General features: G+C 42.4%; 1 protein-coding gene across 1 annotated transcript; it reads left to right on the forward strand.

The window, feature by feature from the left end:
- Positions 1 to 761: 761 nt before the first annotated feature.
- On the forward strand, positions 762 to 17,659 carry LOC129863991 (vesicle-associated membrane protein 2-like). The gene is made up of 5 exons (XM_055936504.1): positions 762 to 1,115; positions 11,618 to 11,720; positions 11,968 to 12,126; positions 12,306 to 12,357; positions 12,620 to 17,659. Coding segments are annotated over exons 1-5 (333 nt in total). The 5' UTR covers positions 762 to 1,113; the 3' UTR covers positions 12,637 to 17,659.
- Positions 17,660 to 17,874: the final 215 nt, after the last annotated feature.

Here is a 17,874-nt window from a genome sequence, read left to right on the forward strand (position 1 = left end):
ACATCCAATTCTGTAAAAGCCTTTAAAATGTGTACAAATGAATTAACAAAAGTAAAACAGTTTTAAGTAACTTTGTTAAAAGGCTGTCTTCGGTCCTTTTGATACTTAAGTATATTTAAAACAAATTACTTTTTGACTTTTACTCAAGTAGTATTTTACTGGGAGACTTTCACTTTTACTTGAGTCATTTTCTATTAAGGTATCTTTACTCAAGTATGACAATTGGGTACTTTTTCCACCACTGTAGGCTATGGAAGTGTTGCCAGGCATTAATATCAGGTTAATATCTGACTTGCCTAGTTAAATAAAGGTTACATTTTTTTAAAATTAAAAAATATCCAACCTGTAGACGCCACGGTAGTTAACCTTAGTTAAATAAAGGTTAAATAAATAAAAATATTTTAAAAATATCCAACCTTTATACACCACGATAGTTAAATCTCAATTATCGTGATTAACCTGCTGGTTTCAATGAGGCTGGAGTTTCACCCCACCCCCTTACAAGGAACGCCATTTTGTTGACGTTCCATCCACCTTTAATGAGGTCCACCCTCAAAATGACAATAGCCTACTCTGCCTTTTCAACTAATACATTATGGTTTTCAATGACATAGTTTCCTAACCATTATGATTTTTATGGATTTTAAAACTGATCAACCCCTGGTAAACCTTGACCGTATATGGGCACATTGCCATATGTCTACCATTCCTTTGGCTGACCACCCCTTTAAACCTGCGGCTCCCTGGATGACGAATGACGTCATCAAACCATCTTCGTTCCCCTAATCCAAGTGTCTGTTTATAACATGTTCATTACAGTACTGACACAGAGGAGTCTAGCGGTAGCACAGTTATAATACAACGATATTGGCGAGTTGCGGCATAAAAGAAGCACACGAACGGAGAAAAGTGGAACATTTACAAGGGGGAAATAAACACATATTGGTGGTAAACATTATCACTCCCTCCTATATAAAACGCCAGAAGAGGGAATCAATTGAGAGGGAGCGAGAGGAAAAAAAGCGCTGAAGGCAACCCACTCAATAGCCACTTATTAGGCGAATAGCCTACATTCCAGTCGGATTTGCGTACATTAATAAACCATCATAAGAAATGTGAGTATCACCCTGTTGCCTAACCTACTGGTGACATGTATTTTCTTTGTTTGCTTGTTGTCTAATGTGAATGTATCATTCCATGGTCGGTAGGGTAGCAGGGTGCAAGCCTATTTGTTGTTCATAAATGGTTTTAGAAAGCCAATTAAATTAACAATTGTCTCCAAGGCATATATGGCATTTGAATCGTGCGTCAGGGTTAAAGAACACTATAATTGCATTATCATTGTGTTGATTTACTATATTTACTATTTGATGTTTATTTATCAACATTTACTGACAACACATTATAACACACATAGGTTAAATAGGATATATCCAACATTAGCCTATAGGCTATTCCATAGGCGTCGAATAACGGTTACTCATTGGCCCCTGTTGTCAGCCATATTTCATTACAACATATTTCAGTCACGTTGGCTATTTATAATTAGGTATATTTATTCACATTTAAAATATGTATTTTCTTCTCATTGGAATTGGACATGCACGCGTTTTCTCCGGGTTATACTGGTTTGATTTGAATGGGTTGACGTCCGTTTATTCGTCTGTAGGCTATCTGAATATCCATTTGTAAAATGAAATTGGAATTGAAAGTAGAACACCTACACATTTCTAATTTGGTTATTTGGATTGGTTTCTGCTATTCCTTTCTAGACAAATGAATGGATACTGCTCAAAAGACACTTATTATGAGCAACTTCGACCTAATAACATATTTTATTTAATTCAACATGTTGAACATCTTATTAGAGAAGCAACACATACATATTATCTTGGATGTAATGGATGTAGAGTAGACTATTATTAGCAATTTTATGGGTTTAGCCTACTTGATATTGCTAACCAACGGTGGGGGTGGGGGTAACTGACGCTCATATCTGTCGATTGTCGCGCGATTTAAGTATTTTATTTGAGGGTTCAAGAGTACACTGGGGATGTGACCGTTTTCCGATCCTTTCCTTGACAAGCTATAGCCCTATTATGTTCACTCGTCTGTATTTTTTTTGTTTTTTTTTAGACTGCTAGGTTACAGGACGCAGGTGTTTCACTGCCAGGGAAGATGGCCGTGTTAGTCTTTTCTCTGCTGATTCGTGCATACAAACAAGGTGTTGAAACAGACTATCGGTACATCTCGTTGAGGCCAGGCAACAAATGTCAGTGTTACATCTTCAACATGCTGTTGATAAACACATGTAGCCATACCATTGGTTATGCATGTATCCTATTTTCTCACTGTAACGCCCCCGATAAATTGGTGGTGACATTGCTTTCAGACGAAACTCAGGACCACCCTCACCTTTTCAACAAACATGAAACCCCCTCTCTTTATGCTAACTGAAATGGAAGAAATGTTGGGGAACCATGCAACGCCCGTGCCAATCCTACTTTTCAACACTGGACAGCGCTGCCTGTCGTTGTTTTCCCACAGTGCTGAAACCGATTTACAGGCTAGTCCACTTTGTGACTATGGTGTGTGAGCGCTGTCTCGTAATGGATGAAAGACTATTTGTAAATGCTTAATTTAAATGTTTATGTCAATCGGTCATATACAGCTCATAAAGCAGTGAAGAAAGACGTGTAGTTAGGCCTACTAGTTAATGTAGTTGCCTATTAATAACAAAAGGTTAATTGTCGTGTGCGTGTGTGTAGAATGATCAAGCTGAGCATGACAGCTGTTTTTCAAAGGGAATATGAACTGTTAACTGGCTGATAGGCTGATTTGCTTGACAAGGGACGTTTTTTTCCCATCATATTGGTTGAGGACGTTGCCAATGTGAGTTAGGCCTGCACTGTAAAATACAACTGTAATTAATATAGTCATTTTAGGTATTATCAGTAAAACAACTCTGAAACCTTTTACTGCAGCATATTGTAAATTAGGGTGTCTTGTGGGGAAATGGCTCTATTTCTATTCTTACTGTAAATCCATCCCACAGAATACAGTACCATACTGTATCTTTAGACTGACAAAAACCTTTGACCACTAGTTTGATGCATGGTATTGTTGTTTCTGGCTCATTAACATATTTTGAGGCATATTTGCTGCACCTGTGAGTGAGAATGTTGTACCAATTTAACTTATATTTGGTTTTAGAGCCCCATCAATTTAAAGTGGACAGATTGGAGTGGCAGCAAGTCTTAAACCTTAAATGGTTGAGTGTTTTGCCAAGTCCTTTTGGTCTGTTTTGCCCTGTAGTCGCTGTCAATTTAGAAGCCTTTGTTATTTAAGGCATTTAGAAGTCCAAGTGATATAAAACACCAAATATTCATTAATATGATGTAATGTGTGAACACTTTACCTAGCAGTAAACCTGCTTGCACCAATCCGTTGTAATAACAGAAAAATTCTGTGAAATACAAACCACTCCCCTCAATTAATTAATCAATGAATTCATTCCAATCACGGTAGCATTTACTTTTCTACAGTATAATACAGTAAAATGTACGGTATTGTACTGTGTGTCATTACAGAGTACTTGATTTGATACCACATGTATATTACAGTAGGTGTACTTTAATATGATATACAGACTTTTAATTGCCACCAAGCTGCCTGTAAGCTACTGTCAAATTCATGGTAACCCCTTTACAGCGTGGTCTTGCCCTGGATTTCCCCCAAGGCTGCTGTCGACACTCCATTAGTCTCATTTCCGAGGTTAGTTTACACAATCCATTTTGTCGTTCACTTTGAATATTTTCCCCGTCACTGTGCACACAATCCACCCTCTGCTTTTATCTCGAGTCCCTGAGAAAACAATGGTTGTTGTAGGCAATGTGGGGAAGGATCTACAAAACACACAGGGTGAGTTGCCAATAACCGTCCTCCTCCATCGTTCATCTCGCTTTTCCTCGCGGTGCAATGACGATGGCCCCTTCTGCAATGAAGGTGAAAGAGACTGGGCAGGATTTGGCCTGTAAACAAGATGAGAAAAAACACGACCAACCTAGACCTCACTAACATAATGGAGGCTCCCAGTAAAATATACACTGCTCAAAAAAATAAAGGGAACACTTAAACAACACAATGTAACTCCCAAGTCAATCACACTTCTGTGAAATCAAACTGTCCACTTAGGAAGCAACACTGATTGACAATAAATTTCACATGCTGTTGTGCAAATGGATTAGACAAATGGTGGAAATTATAGGCAGTTAGCAAGACCCCCAATAAAGGAGTGGTTCTGCAGGTGGTGACCACAGATCACTTCTCAGTTCCTATGCTTCCTGGCTGATGTTTTGGTCACTTTTGAATGCTGGCGGTGCTCTCACTCTAGTGGTAGCATGAGACGGAGTCTACAACCCACACAAGTGGCTCAGGTAGTGCAGCTCATCCAGGATGGCACATCAATGCGAGCTGTGGCAAGAAGGTTTGCTGTGTCTGTCAGCGTAGTGTCCAGAGCATGGAGGCGCTATCAGGAGACAGGCCAGTACATCAGGAGACGTGGAGGAGGCCGTAGGAGGGCAACAACCCAGCAGCATGACCGCTACCTCCACCTTTGTGCAAGGAGGAGCACTGCCAGAGCCCTGCAAAATGACCTCCAGCAGGCCACAAATGTGCATGTGTCAGCATATGGTCTCACAAGGGCTCTGCGGATCTCATCTCGGTACCTAATGGCAGTCAGGCTACCTCTGGCGAGCACATGGAGGGCTGTGCGGCCCCACAAAGAAATGCCACCCCACACCATGACTGACCCACCGCCAAACCGGTCATGCTGGAGGATGTTGCAGGCAGCAGAACGTTCTCCACGGCGTCTCCAGACTCTGTCACGTCTGTCACATGTGCTCAGTGTGAACCTGCTTTCATTTGTGAAGAGCACAGGGCGCCAGTGGCGAATTTGCCAATCTTGGTGTTCTCTGGCAAATACCAAACGTCCTGCACGGTGTTGGGCTGTAAGCACAACCCCCACCTGTGGACGTCGGGCCCTCATACCACCCTCATGGAGTCTGTTTCTAACCGTTTGAGCAGACACATGCACATTTGTGGCCTGCTGGACGTCATTTTGCAGGGCTCTGGCAGTGCTCCTCCTTGCACAAAGGCGGAGGTAGCGGTCCTGCTGCTGGGTTGTTGCCCTCCTACGGCCTCCTCCACGTCTCCTGATGTACTGGCCTGTCTCCTGGTAGCGCCTCCATGCTCTGGACACTACGCTGACAGACACAGCAAACCTTCTTGCCACAGCTCGCATTGATGTGCCATCCTGGATGAGCTGCACTACCTGAGCCACTTGTGTGGGTTGTAGACTCCGTCTCATGCTACCACTAGAGTGAAAGCACCGCCAGCATTCAAAAGTGACCAAAACATCAGCCAGGAAGCATAGGAACTGAGAATTGGTCTGTGGTCACCACCTGCAGAACCACTCCTTTATTGGGGGTGTCTTGTTAATTGCCTATAATTTCCACCTTTTGTCTATTCCATTTGCACAACAGCATGTGACATTTATTGTCAATCAGTGTTGCTTCCTAAGTGGACAGTTTGATTTCACAGAAGTGTGATTGACTTGGAGTTACATTGTGTTGTTTAAGTGTTCCCTTTATTTTTTTGAGCAGTGTATAAGATTTGGGTAGTGTAACAGTATAACTTTATACCGTCCCCTCGCCCATACCCGGGCACGAACCAGGGACCTTCTGCACACATCAACAACAGTCACCCAAGAAGCGTCGTTACCCATCGCTCCACAAAGGCCGCGGCCCTTGCAGAGCAAGGGGAACCACTACTTCTAGGTTTCAGAGCAAGTGACGTAACTAATTGAAATGCTAGTAGCACGAACCTGCTAACCATTTCACATCCGTTACACTCACCCCCCTTTCAACCGCCTCCTTTTCCGCAGCAACCAGTGATCCGGGTCACGGCACCAATGTAACAGTATAACTTTATACCATACCCGGGCGCGAACCAGGGACCTTCTGCACACATCAACAACAGTCACCCAAGAAGCGTCGTTACCCATCGCTCCACAAAGGCCGCAGCCCTTGCAGAGCAAGAGGCAACACTTCTTCTAGGTTTCAGAGCAAGTGACGTAACTGATTGAAATGCTAGTAGCGCGTACCCGCTAACTAGCTAGCCATTTCACATCCGTTACACTAGCATAATGATTCATTTGACAAAATGACACAAGCCAGAAAATGAGTGTTTTCAGACCGGGCTTGCTTTGGACTGATAAAGCCAAGCAAACGAAAACATCAGGAGTTTACAGAAGGATTTGTAGCCACATGGAGATTAGCTGTGTGTGACGGACTTAAAGGTGACCTTTATACTGAGTTTTGTCTCACTCTGCTGGAAGAAGGGGGTCACTACAGGCAGGAGGCAGCCTCAAGATGTAGTTGAGAAACAAGATTGAAAGCGGTTCATACTCAATGCTGTGTATTAATTATTTCCCACTTATCCATATGATACCCATATGATTATACAATAATAAAAAGGCTACAGAGACTTCAAATTAAATAACATTGAGTGTGATACTCACTCTCACATACAGTTAGAGCTATTATGAAAATTACTACTTCCCTAAAGCCATTTAGTGTACAGTGTATGACCCCTGCTTGGGGGTGCAGTTACAGTTACACAACTATTGCTCTACTTGGGTGCTGGAAATACTGGCGAGACACAATACACGCCATCACCACACTGAAACAAAAAAAAGATACAGTTGAAGACGGAAGTTTACATACACTTAGGTTGGAGTCATTAAAACTTGGTTTTCAACCACTCCACTAATTTCTTGTTAACAAAATATAGTTTTGGCAAGTCAATTAGGACATCTACTTTGTGCATGACACAAGTAATTTTTACAACAATTGTTTAGACAGATTATTTCACTTACAATTTACTGTATCACAATTTCAGTTGGCCAGAAGTTTACATACACTAAGTTGACTGTGCCTTTAAACAGCTTGGGAAATTCCAGAAAATAATGTCATGGCTTTAGAAGCTTCTGATAGGCTAATTGACATAATTTGAGTCAATTGGAGGTGTACCTGTGGATCTATTTCAGGGCCTATTTTCAAACTCAGTGCCTCTTTGCTTGACATCATGGGAAAATCAAAAGAAATCAGCCAAGAACTCTGAATTTTTTTTGTAGACCTCCACAAGTCTGGTTCATCCTTGGGAGCAATTTCCAAACGCCTGAAGGTACCACATTCATCTGTACAAAGAATAGTATGCAAGTATAAACACCATGGGACCACGCAGCCATCATACCGTTCAGGAAGGAGACGTGTTCTGTCTCCTAGAGATGAACGTACTTTGGTGCGAAAAGTGCAAATCAATCCAAGAACAACAGCAAAGGACCTTGTGAAGATGCTGGAGGAAACAGGTACAAAATTATCTATATCCACAGAAAAAACGAGTCCTATATCGACATAACCTGAAAGGCCGCTCCGCAAGGAAGATGCCACTGCTCCAAAACCGCTATAAAAAAGCATTTTTGGAGAAATGTCCTCTGGTCTAATGAAACAAAAATAGAACTGTTTTGTCATAATGACCATCGTTATGTTTGGAGGAAAAAGGGGGAGGCTTGCAAGCCGAAGAACACCATCCCAACCGTGAAGCACGGGGTGGCAGCATCATGTTGTGGGGGTGCTTTGCTGCAGGAGGGGCTGGTGCACTTCACAAAATAGATGGCTTCATGAGGAAGGACAATTCTGTGGATATATTGAAGCAACATCTCAAGACATCAGTCAGGAAGTTAAAGCTTGGTCACAAATGGGTCTTCCAAATGGACAATGACCCCAAGCATACTTCCAAAGTTGTGGCAAAATGGATTGGTCATCACAAAGCCCTGGTCACAAAGTCAAGGTATTGGAGTGGCCATCACAAATCCCTGACCTCAATCCTATGGAAAATGTTTGGGCAGAACAGAAAAAGCATGTGCGAGCAAGGAGGCCTACAAACCTGACTCAGTTACACCAGCTCTGTCAGGAGGAATGGGCCAAAATTCACCCAACTTATTGTGGGAAGCTTGTGGAAGGCTACCTGAAACATTTGACCCAAGTTAGACAATTTAAAGGCAATACTATCAAATACTAATTGAGTGTATGTAAACTTCTAACCCACTGGGAATGTGATGAAAGAAATAAAAGCTGAAATAAATAATTCTCTCTAGTATTATACCTGACATTTCACATTCTTAAAATAAAGTGGTGATCCTAACTGACCTAAGACAGGGAATTTTTACTCGGATCAAATGTCAGGAATTGTGAAAAACTGAGTTTAAATGTATTTTGCTAAGGTGTTTGTAAACTTCCTCCTTTGTAATATGCTTATATTACTCAGCTCCATGGTCACATAGTGAGTTACCAACACAGCTCAGCTCCATGGTCACATAGTGAGTTACCAACACAGCTCAGCTCCATCGTCACATAGTGAGTTACTAACACAGCTCAACTCCATGGTCACATAGTGAGTTACTAACACAGCTCAGCTCCATGGTCACATAGTGAGTTACTAACACAGCTCAGCTCCATGGTACACATAGTGAGTTACCAACACAGCTCAGCTCCATGGTCACATAGTGAGTTACCAACACAGGTCAGCTCCATGGTCACATAGTGAGTTACTAACACAGCTCAGCTCCATGGTCACATAGTGAGTTACTAACACAGCTCAGCTCCATGGTCACATAGTGAGTTACTAATACAGCTCAGCTCCATGGTCATATAGTGAGTTACCAACACAGCTCAGCTCCATGGTCACATAGTGAGTTACTAACACAGCTCAGCTCCATGGTCACATAGTGAGTTACTAACACAGCTCAGCTCCATGGTCACATAGTGAGTTACTAACACAGCTCAACTCCATGGTCACATAGTGAGTTACCAACACAGCTCAGCTCCATGGTCACATAGTGAGTTATTAACACAGCTCAGCTCCATGGTCACATAGTGAGTTACTGACACAGCTCAGCTCCATGGTCACATAGTGAGTTACCGACACAGCTCAGCTCAATGGTCACATAGTGAGTTACCAACACAGCTCAGCTCCATGGTCCACATAGTGAGTTACCAACACAGCTCAGCTCCATGGTCACATAGTGAGTTACTAACACAGCTCAGCTCCATGGTCACATAGTGAGTTACTAACACAGCTCAGCTCCATGGTACACATAGTGAGTTACCAACACAGCTCAGCTCCATGGTCACATAGTGAGTTACTAACACAGCTCAGCTCCATGGTCACATAGTGAGTTACTAACACAGCTCAGCTCCATGGTCACATAGTGAGCTACTAACACAGTTCAGCTCCATGGTACACATAGTGAGTTACCAACACAGCTCAACTCCATGGTCACATAGTGAGTTACTAACACATAGTGGAAGGACTACCTGGCATTCTCCCTTGCATCATTATGTTTTGGGCCTTGCCAGTGTTATTTTGAATTAAATGGTCAAATAGTCAAGGTTTTGAAAAAACTGCAGTGAGCTCATAACGATAACAAAGACGCCACATTCATGTAGTTTGGTGAGAAGTAATGAGTTATTGTACCCAGTTGTAGATGGTTAGAATACATGGACAGAATACATTGATAGGACCAGACATGTGGTAATTGCTTCAGGATGTATGATTGTCGTCCATTCGTTTCCCCTTAGAACAGCCCTAAAAATGCCTAGATAAGGGATGTAGGTCAGGATGGTATGTCTGCCAGACATGACAGGCAGAATTTATGGGTCATCTTCATGTTTCCTTTATGAGGATTCTGTTAGGACAGATAGTATGCCAGCCAGACATTATGATTAGCTTTCTTTCAATTTTCTATCATCTTGATTGTAAAAACATTTTATTCCTGTCTGTAATTAGAGAGAGAGAGAGCATAATTTATCAATTTATTCAGCTTTTTATTCAGCTTTCAGATGTAGGTGCCTTCTTTGGACAGAGAATGTGATGGTTTGGATTCATTCAGAATCTCACTGAATGTGCTTCAGTAGTGGGAGTTAGGAATACTGTGGAAAAGGGTCGTAAGCACAGCTGATTCTTATCATTGTATTTCATGCTTGGTGGATCCTTTTATCTAGGCCCTTGGATCCTGGTGTTGGATGTTACTGTTCAGTATTTGTAAACCATTCAGCCTGTTGTTGAGGCTCATTAAAGAGAGATAATCTGCCTACTTTTCCCATCATCCATTCAAGCTGTTGACTTGATCCAAACCTATAAGGTTGAGATTCAGCCTCAGTGAGTACTGTGATGATGGATAATTCCAAGCAATCTGGAGGCGAAAGAAATGCACACCTGTTTAGGCGAGGTGCTGGCTAGTGGAGTAGAACACATGTTTAGGCGAGGTGCTGGCTAGCGGAGTAGAACACCTGTTTAGGAGAGGTGCTGGCTAGTGGAGTAGAACACCTGTTTAGGCGAGGTGCTGGCTAGCGGAGTAGAACACCTGTTTAGGCGAGGTGCTGGCTAGCGGAGTAGAACACCTGTTTAGGGCGAGGGGCTGGCTAGCGGAGTAGAACACCTGTTTAGGCGAGGTGCTGGCTAGCGGAGTAGAACACCTGTTTAGGCGAGGTGCTGGCTAGTGGAGTAGAACACCTGTTTAGGCGAGGTGCTGGCTAGCGGAGTAGAACAACTGTTTAGGCGAGGTGCTGGCTAGCGGAGTAGAACACCTGTTTAGGCGAGGTGCTGGCTAGCGGAATAGAACACCTGTTTAGGCGAGGTGCTGGCTAGCGGAGTAGAACACCTGTTTAGGCGAGGTGCTGGCTAGCGGAGTAGAACACCTGTTTAGGCGAGGTGCTGGCTAGCGGAGTAGAACACCTGTTTAGGCGAGGTGCTGGCTAGCGGAGTAGAACACCTGTTTAGGCGAGGTGCTGGCTAGCGGAGTAGAACACCTGTTTAGGCGAGGTGCTGGCTAGCGGAGTAGAACAACTGTTTAGGCGAGGTGCTGGCTAGCGGAGTAGAACACCTGTTTAGGCGAGGTGCTGGCTAGCGGAGTAGAACACCTGTTTAGGCGAGGTGCTGGCTAGCGGAGTAGAACACCTGTTTAGGCGAGGTGCTGGCTAGCGGAGTAGAACACCTGTTTAGGAGAGGTGCTGGCTAGCGGAGTAGAACACCTGTTAAGGCGAGGTGCTGGCTAGCGGAGTAGAACACCTGTTTAGGCGAGGTGCTGGCTAGCGGAGTAGAACACCTGTTTAGGAGAGGTGCTGGCTAGCGGAGTAGAACACCTGTTTAGGAGAGGTGCTGGCTAGCGGAGTAGAACACCTGTTTAGGCGAGGTGCTGGCTAGCGGAGTAGAACACCTGTTTAGGAGAGGTGCTGGCTAGCGGAGTAGAACACCTGTTTAGGAGAGGTGCTGGCTAGCGGAGTAGAACACCTGTTTAGGCGAGGTGCTGGCTAGCGGAGTAGAACACTTTAAAAAGAAAAGAATAATTCCAAGCAGCCATGATTTGATAGTAACTTATTTCACTTCTATGTACCAAAGGGATTGGTTTGCCTATTTAGTAGATGAATGCATTAATAAATGTTAATTCTTACATCATTGAAGGTGAATAGACTGACGAGTTGTGTTTGATCGACAGGTCTGCCCCAGCTGCTGCCGGTGCCCCCGCAGACGGAGCGGCGCCACCTCCCAACCTCACCAGCAACCGCCGCCTGCAACAGACACAGGCTCAGGTGGATGAGGTGAGGAACATGCAGACAGACTCACCTTGTATTACGCACATACTGACCCACAGAAATATATTTACATTGCTCACATGCTGTGAATAGTCACAAGCTGACATGAACTGGATGAATGCGTGTCCAACACACTAATGTAAACAATACATTACTCTATGTGACACTGTGGAGAACACACACAGCCACTCAGTCTGAGATGATTGAGTGATTCACCCCGTCCGTTTTCGGCCCATGTTTCTGCCCTCCCCAGGTGGTGGATATCATGCGTGTAAACGTGGATAAGGTTCTGGAGCGTGATCAGAAGCTGTCAGAGCTGGATGATCGGGCCGATGCCCTGCAGGCTGGAGCCTCACAGTTCGAGACCAGCGCTGCAAAACTCAAGAACAAGTACTGGTGGAAGAATGCCAAGGTAAGGGTATAGACTGGGATAGATAGTACATTAATTCATGATAATAGTCATTTCCTTTGAGACTTTTAAGACTCATGTTAAAACATAATTAAATGGATTAAAAGTATACCTTGTGTTTGACCTCATGTTCCATCCCCCCTGATTTACTGCCTCTCCATGTCCAACTCTGCTTCCTCTAGATGATGATTATCCTGGGGCTGATATGTGCGATTGTCCTCATCGTCCTCATCGGTAAGGTTCACACCCACACTCTTCCTGCCATGGCAGTTTGAATGAAGATATACTCTCTGCTTCAAAATTATATATATATATATTTTCTCTCTCTCTCTCTCTCTCTCTCTCTCTCTCTCTCTCTCTCTCTCTCTCTCTCTCTCTCTCTCTCTCTCTCTCTCTCTCTCTCTCTCTATCTCTCTCTCTCTCTCTCTCTCTCTCTCTCTCTCTCTCTCTCTCTCTCGCTCTCTCTTTCGCTCTCTCTCTAATTATCTCTCTCCAGTCTACTTCAGCACCTAAGATGAGTGGCTCCTACCCCAGTCTGCAGTCAAGACTGCCCGCTTCCTTGCAACAGAACATCCTTTAAATTGACGAGAAAATGATCCACTAACGTTGAATTCATTAAATTGCTCCTAAATATTCTCAATGTGACCCTGCCCCGAACCCCCTGACCCCCTCAGCCCCTGCTTCCACCGCCTCACCTCTGGACTCCTGTCAATCTTTGTCCTGTAAATCTGTTGACCTGCCTCCTTTGTAAATACTTCCTGCTTTTCTAATCTGTCGTTCATACTCAGACCCCAATACTTGTTGTGATTGTTACCGATGACAACAGAAAAGGAAAATGATGACCCTGGTGATAATAGTTATATACCAGACATATATATAGTTCTTTGTAGAGTTTTATTCTGATATAATGTTTTTGTAGGTTGTGTGTGGGTGTGCGTTTTGTATTTTTTAATTTTTGTATTAATTTTACTTATGCTTCAGATTTGAACTACTGCCTATTAATCAGAGTGTGTATATCTTGCACATTCTCTCTCACTGTCTCTGCCTGTCTCTGGATTTCTCTCTCTTGCTCTGTCTCACATTGAGTATAGGTGCATCTTTGCACAGTGACATAGTCTCCTTTAACCGAGGTACTTCATCAATATTCCCATCCTCTTCTTCCATCTTTTGCTTCTCTCTCGCTTTCTCTCTCCTATACCATTTAGCCATACTGTCTCTTCAGAATCCTTTCACCCTTTCTCTTTGTTTCTGTTTCTGTTTCCCTGTCTGTCGTTTCCGAGTCATATACCTTCTCTTTTTAAACTGCCATTAGAATTGGACCAATGTCTGTAGATGTTTTTTATTTTACTTAGTGTCTTATTTCGAGAACATTCCTTCATGGCAGTCTAGTACAAATGCTGTCACTGTAGCACATGTATGTGTAAGTATCTTTGAAAACAGAAAATAGATAGCCTGTATAAAGTTACCGTAAATATTATTGTAGAGATCAATATAACAAGCCAGAGTGGGGAAAATAACAATATTGATAGAAAGGAGGGCTTACTAGTTTTTGTTTGGTGCATCGTAATTTGAACCTGATTAATTTGTTCATTTCAGCAACATAAAATTGCATAAAGTTGCTGTGACAATGCACCAATCCTACAGAGATGTCATTACTAACTAAATAATCACAATGACACAGTAAAGCCTTAGTCTCTGATCAAAACGTGTCACCTTAATGGTCAAAATGTTCCCATCCAAGTTTTATTTTGTGTAGGGGCAATGGCTGACTGAAAACGTTTAGGTGGTGTGAAATGCACAAAGAACTTTGATATTGATGGTGCTGTCTGACTGGTCAACAGAATGACCGCTGTCTGACTGGTCAACAGAATGACCGCTGTCTGACTGGTCAACAGAATGACCGCTGTCTGACTGGTCAACAGAATGACCGCTGTCTGACTGGTCAACAGAATGACCGCTGTCTGACTGATCAACAGAATGACCGGCAGAGAGAGAACCTCATGCAGCAAAACCTCACCTATTCATGAGCACATACACAGACAACTCAGCCTTATTTGAAAGTGAAGGTACAAGTATTAAGATAGATGAAGCAACTGGCATAGATGAACAAGATGATTTAGAGAAAGGGACTAACTTGGGTCATGGGTACCAGCTTCATCGACAGATTCAGAGTTGCTGTAAAACTTAAGTGAACATTCCTAGAAATGTCATGAAAAACGTCTTAGCATTCCAGCACACAAGATAGAGTGAGCGTTTAGCTAGTGCTGCTGTTCTCTCTCTTTCTTTCATTTCTCCCTAGTTACTGCCTTTTTCTTTTTTAAACATAGTAATAGAGTATATTTTATATAGCATATTTTTGTGTTTGTGTGAAGCAGACATGTAAAGAGGAGACTGAACTCAAAGCAGCGCTCCTCTCTACCTTTTTGCGTGTATGTGTCTTTTTGCGGTTCAGCTCTGTAAGATAAACACTGCCAAGAAACTAGGGAGAGGCTTTTATTTTCTGTTATTTTCTCATTGGTGCCCTTAATGGTATGGTCTTAATGGATTGCTCTTGCATGGTCACCTCTTGTCCCATGCCCCTGTAAAGGCCTACCTGTTGCTAGTGCTATCGATCTGCCAGCTCTATTAGTCTACGTTATGAGTAGTAACAGAAAGACCCCTGGAACTGTGGGATATATAGTTGTTCCCATAGGTTATGTCACTTCAACATGACCTCTTCCCCTATGTTCCACCGGGTCTGCATACTTCCTACATCCTCCTATTTCACCTCCGTCCCCAGCTCCCCCCTCACTGATTCAGGATCCTACACTGTGAATGTGTGTGTGAGTGTGTGTTGGTGAAACACTGCCGCCCTGGGAATATCCCTAGTTTATCTTGACAGATTAGGCCACTTAGACCTTACCGATGTGGGCAAGCTGTTTCCATGACAACTGAATTCGATGAGCAGAGTGATGAGGTAACAGATTAGCCCACTGACTCTTTCAGACGGGTCAAGTTTGCCATTTTTCCAGGTATGCTCAAGGAATATTCACTGGCAGAGGCCTCCCCAACCACCCATCACTTTACGAATAAACGACACAGATATTCCCTTGCTCTTTCTCTCACCCCCCTCTCTCCCCCCTCACTCTCTCTCCCTCCCCCTTGCATTGTCTCCCCCATCATGACTCCTTCTAGTTCCTTCTACCCTCTTAGCATCTCTCTCTCTCCTTCTCTCTTTCTCTCTCTCCTCTCTTTCTCTCTCTCCCTCTCTTTCTCTCTCTCTCTCTCTCCTTCTCTCTTTCTCTCTCTCTTTCTCCTTCTCTCTCTCTTTCTCCTTCTCTCTTTCTCTCTCTCCCCTTCTCTCTCTCTCTCCCCTTCTCTCTTTCTCTCTCTCTCTCCTTCTCTCTCTCCCATTCTCTCTTTCTCTCTCTCTCCCCTTCTCTCTTTCTCTCTCTCTCTCCTTCTCTCTCTCCCCTTCTCTCTTTCTCTCTCTCTCCCCTTCTCTCTCTCTCTCTCCTTCCTTTCTTTCTCTCTCTCTCCTCTCTCTCTCTCTCTCCTTTCTTTCTTTTTCTCTCTCTCTCTCTCTCTCTCTCTCTCTCTCTCTCTCTCTCTCTCTCTCTCTCTCTCTCTCTCTCTCTCTCTCTCTCTCTCTCTCTCTCTCTCTCTCTCTATCACACACATGTTAACGGAAATGGCCTTATCTCCCTGTAAAGCAAATCCCCCACCCTCCCCCTTTATTTCACTTAAGTAGAGCAAACTAATTCAGAGGGAAATTACCAAAGACCAGGTTTTCTTGCCTATGCTGCCAACTGCCATCAAAAACAAGTAGAGGAACACAACATATTTTATCCGAGTCACTTTAACAGCAATAGTACTGGAACCTGTTTTTGAAAGCATACCCTTAACCCAAAATACCTAGTCACATGACCTTTTAACCCTTTCAGATCGTAGTCAACATGTTATACCGGCAAATAGATGGTGACATTATGTGCTATTTGAAGAGAATCCAAACCTAAGTAAAATGTGCTTCATCCCCCTCCCCCACCATAAAACTACTTTAATCTGTACCAAGTCTTTAGACATATGCTCCTATAACTAATAATAGCACAATTTATCTTTTGTGTGTCTCTGTCGTGCTGACAACAATTTAAAGATAAAAAAAATATGAACGTTATCTATAGCTGTTTAACAAAACAAACAAAACATGTAGAAAAACAAGTCTGTATTGTCTGGTGTTGTAGTGTGGGGGTATATTTGGGGGAAGGGGTTCCTATTTCCTCAGGTCAGGGATTATAACAGTTCATCAAATCTACAATGTGAAAACAAAAAACTACATGAAGCTATATAAACATTTGAATAGCAAATAATTACAATTTTGAAGGTGACAAAAAATAGAGGGCTGCCTTCGAGTTATTATTGTCTCAGTGGATTGGAGCGACATGACACTACGGGTCGGGGTAGGACTGCTGTGTTGTTCACAAATCCAAGGGTTGTCCTAAGAGTGCTCAGTAAATTTAGATACAAAAATAGACAACTTTATGTTCTGTGAGTGCTCATTTTTTGTTGCCTTTTTTCTCTGTGAGGATGGGTCTGCGCAACTTTTAATGTCCAGGCACTTTTTTCTGTTGTATTCTGGGTGCATTTTGTGGGGCTAGAATATGATGTGGATGAGAATATTGTGTTATTGCCAACCCTAAGAGGTGCTCAGTGGATTCAACATAGGAGGCAACCTTTTGAGGCACTGGACCTTCACAGGTTGACAATAAAATCACAATGCTCTAACTAAAACACATGAAATTTATCAAATAAAATGTCAGACCCTATGTTTTCTTTGTAATTTGCATAAAGTTAGTAATAACTTTGGTATGATGTCAATGGCTTCGGTTGTGTGTACATTGGAAGGGGAGGAAAGATTAAATAAAGACTTGACCTCTATGTTAACCATGTCAGACAAGTCAAGGAAATGGGATGTTACTGGAAAAATACATTTTATTTTTACCCTCTAGTCAAATTTCCAGAATTCTTAGAATGGTGTCACGATTCGAAACAGATTCCTCTGTTGTTAATATGTTTATTTTTGTTTGAGCTGTTCATTTTGGGGAGGGAATATTATTTTGTTCTTTGAGGACTGCGGTTGGGGGAGTGACAGTCAACATTGCCTCTTTTTGCCTTGCCTTTCAGGAGGGAATAGACTGGGGGATCATGGGTAATGTGTTCTGTTCAGTCTTTTTTATTTTATTTATTGTGTTTTTGTTTTGAATGGGATTGGATATTTAACAAAGTGGATTACAATGTACCAGAGGAAACCAATTTAAAACCAGAAGTACATAAAAAAACAATTGTAGTGTAAATCTCTTATTATATTGATGAACATCATGGATATATATATATATATATATATATATATATATATATATATATATATATATATATATATATTGGAAAACCAATCATTCTGATGACGTGTGTTTATTGTTCCGAGTTAGAAATTCCCAGCGTGGGTGTGCGTGTGTTTGAAACTAATGATGAAATTAAATAAAATCTATGATAAAATGGGTCCAAATAGAATTGATTTATGTACAACTGTGTTGCAAACCAGATATATTTGTCATATGTCACCAAGACAGGATGGCATATCTCACTTGAATTTGAGGAAGAAAGAGATTAATCACACACCAAAAACATGAACCTAAAATAACTATAAATTGTCTTCACAAAATATTTTAGCAGACAGCCATCGCATGCGTAGCTTTCATGGAATGTATGAATCAT

The sequence above is a fragment of the Salvelinus fontinalis genome, chromosome 10 (genome assembly GCF_029448725.1).
Source record: "Salvelinus fontinalis isolate EN_2023a chromosome 10, ASM2944872v1, whole genome shotgun sequence".
Lineage (NCBI taxonomy): Eukaryota > Metazoa > Chordata > Actinopteri > Salmoniformes > Salmonidae > Salvelinus > Salvelinus fontinalis.

Coding starts and splice junctions, on each gene's coding strand:
- LOC129863991 (XM_055936504.1), top strand. Junction 11,721..11,967: donor CACAGGCTCAGGTGGATGAG/GTGAGGAACATG, acceptor TGCCCTCCCCAG/GTGGTGGATATCATGCGTGT. Junction 12,127..12,305: donor ACTGGTGGAAGAATGCCAAG/GTAAGGGTATAG, acceptor TGCTTCCTCTAG/ATGATGATTATCCTGGGGCT.